Raw genomic sequence first — 1,167 nt, forward strand, 5'->3', positions numbered from 1 at the left:
TTTTTAAATTAAAATTTTAAATCAGAATTAAAATGAATTACAATTATAATTAATAATAAAAATTACATAATTCTGGAATAAAACTCATAACTTTTTAGTTTCGAAACGGATAAACTACAAGGGATTAAGTGATAATTAATTAATGACCTTAACTTTATACTATTAATACTAGTGTAACTTATCATTTAATATAGACACACGTCTTTTAATTATTGGTACTAAAGACACATGGCACTCTGTGAATGGTGTCCGATTTTAATGGGCAATCCCGTTCAGAGTTAACACCCTTAATACCATATACTATACTAAAATACTTTATTTTCTCAAACGTTACAAGAATATGAATCTCTATCAAAATTAACTCTAGCTATAAAAACTAGCTAACAAATTCGAGTAAAAGTAAAAGTGGAATATCAATCTTTCCTTTTGTATCATGACTCCTATGAAAATGAAAAGTCTCATCTTCTTCTCTATCATGATATCAATGAATCATGTTCGAATGATCGATGCCGATGCTGATGCTGATTCTGGTCCCGATGCTCTAACAAAGGTATTCGAGGTCAATGTCTACGATAATCTTCCTAATGGCAATTCTAATTTAATAACTCATTGTCAATCTAAGGACAACGATTTTGGAAATCATAAGCTTTATTTAAATCAATATCAGAGATGGAGTTTCCATCAAAATATATTTAAGACGACTCTATACTTTTGCTATTTTACGTGGAACGGGAAGCATCAAACATTCGATGTGTTCAACAAACATTTGGCCGGAGACTGTCAAACCGGGGTTGGTGGTAACGTGTGCAGTTGGATAGTTAAGTCGGATGGTTTCTATTTTGGTCCAAATAGGTTAACTCCTGCTGGTCCTATTGGTACATTGAATAAAAGGTACAATTGGATGTGATTGATTCAAATTTTGTGTTAGAGATCTTAGCTAACGTATGATTTTGTATGCATTTTCTAGTAAAAAAAAATGTGATAATGTTGCCTACTTCGATTAATGGATTGTGTTGAACGAAATATCATCATATTAGAGAAACTAGTAATCGTGCCCGTGCGTTGCACGGGGATCGCATTGAACATAGGAAAAGAAAAAAATTATTTAAATAAATGATAGTGCAAATTGTAATAAAAAAAACTATCAAATAATATTGAAATATATAT

At 30.8% G+C, this 1,167-nt stretch overlaps 1 protein-coding gene across 1 annotated transcript; it reads left to right on the forward strand.

Annotated features, from left to right (window-relative positions):
* The first annotated feature begins 484 nt into the window (after positions 1-484).
* LOC105949223 (S-protein homolog 5) lies at positions 485-907 on the forward strand. The gene has a single exon (XM_012972517.2). The coding sequence runs from the start codon at positions 485-487 to the stop codon at positions 905-907; it is 423 nt and encodes a 140-aa protein (XP_012827971.2).
* Positions 908-1,167: the final 260 nt, after the last annotated feature.

This window comes from Erythranthe guttata, chromosome 9 (assembly GCF_056151865.1).
Source record: "Erythranthe guttata isolate IM_541 chromosome 9, IM_541, whole genome shotgun sequence".
Classification (NCBI taxonomy): Eukaryota; Viridiplantae; Streptophyta; class Magnoliopsida; order Lamiales; family Phrymaceae; genus Erythranthe; species Erythranthe guttata.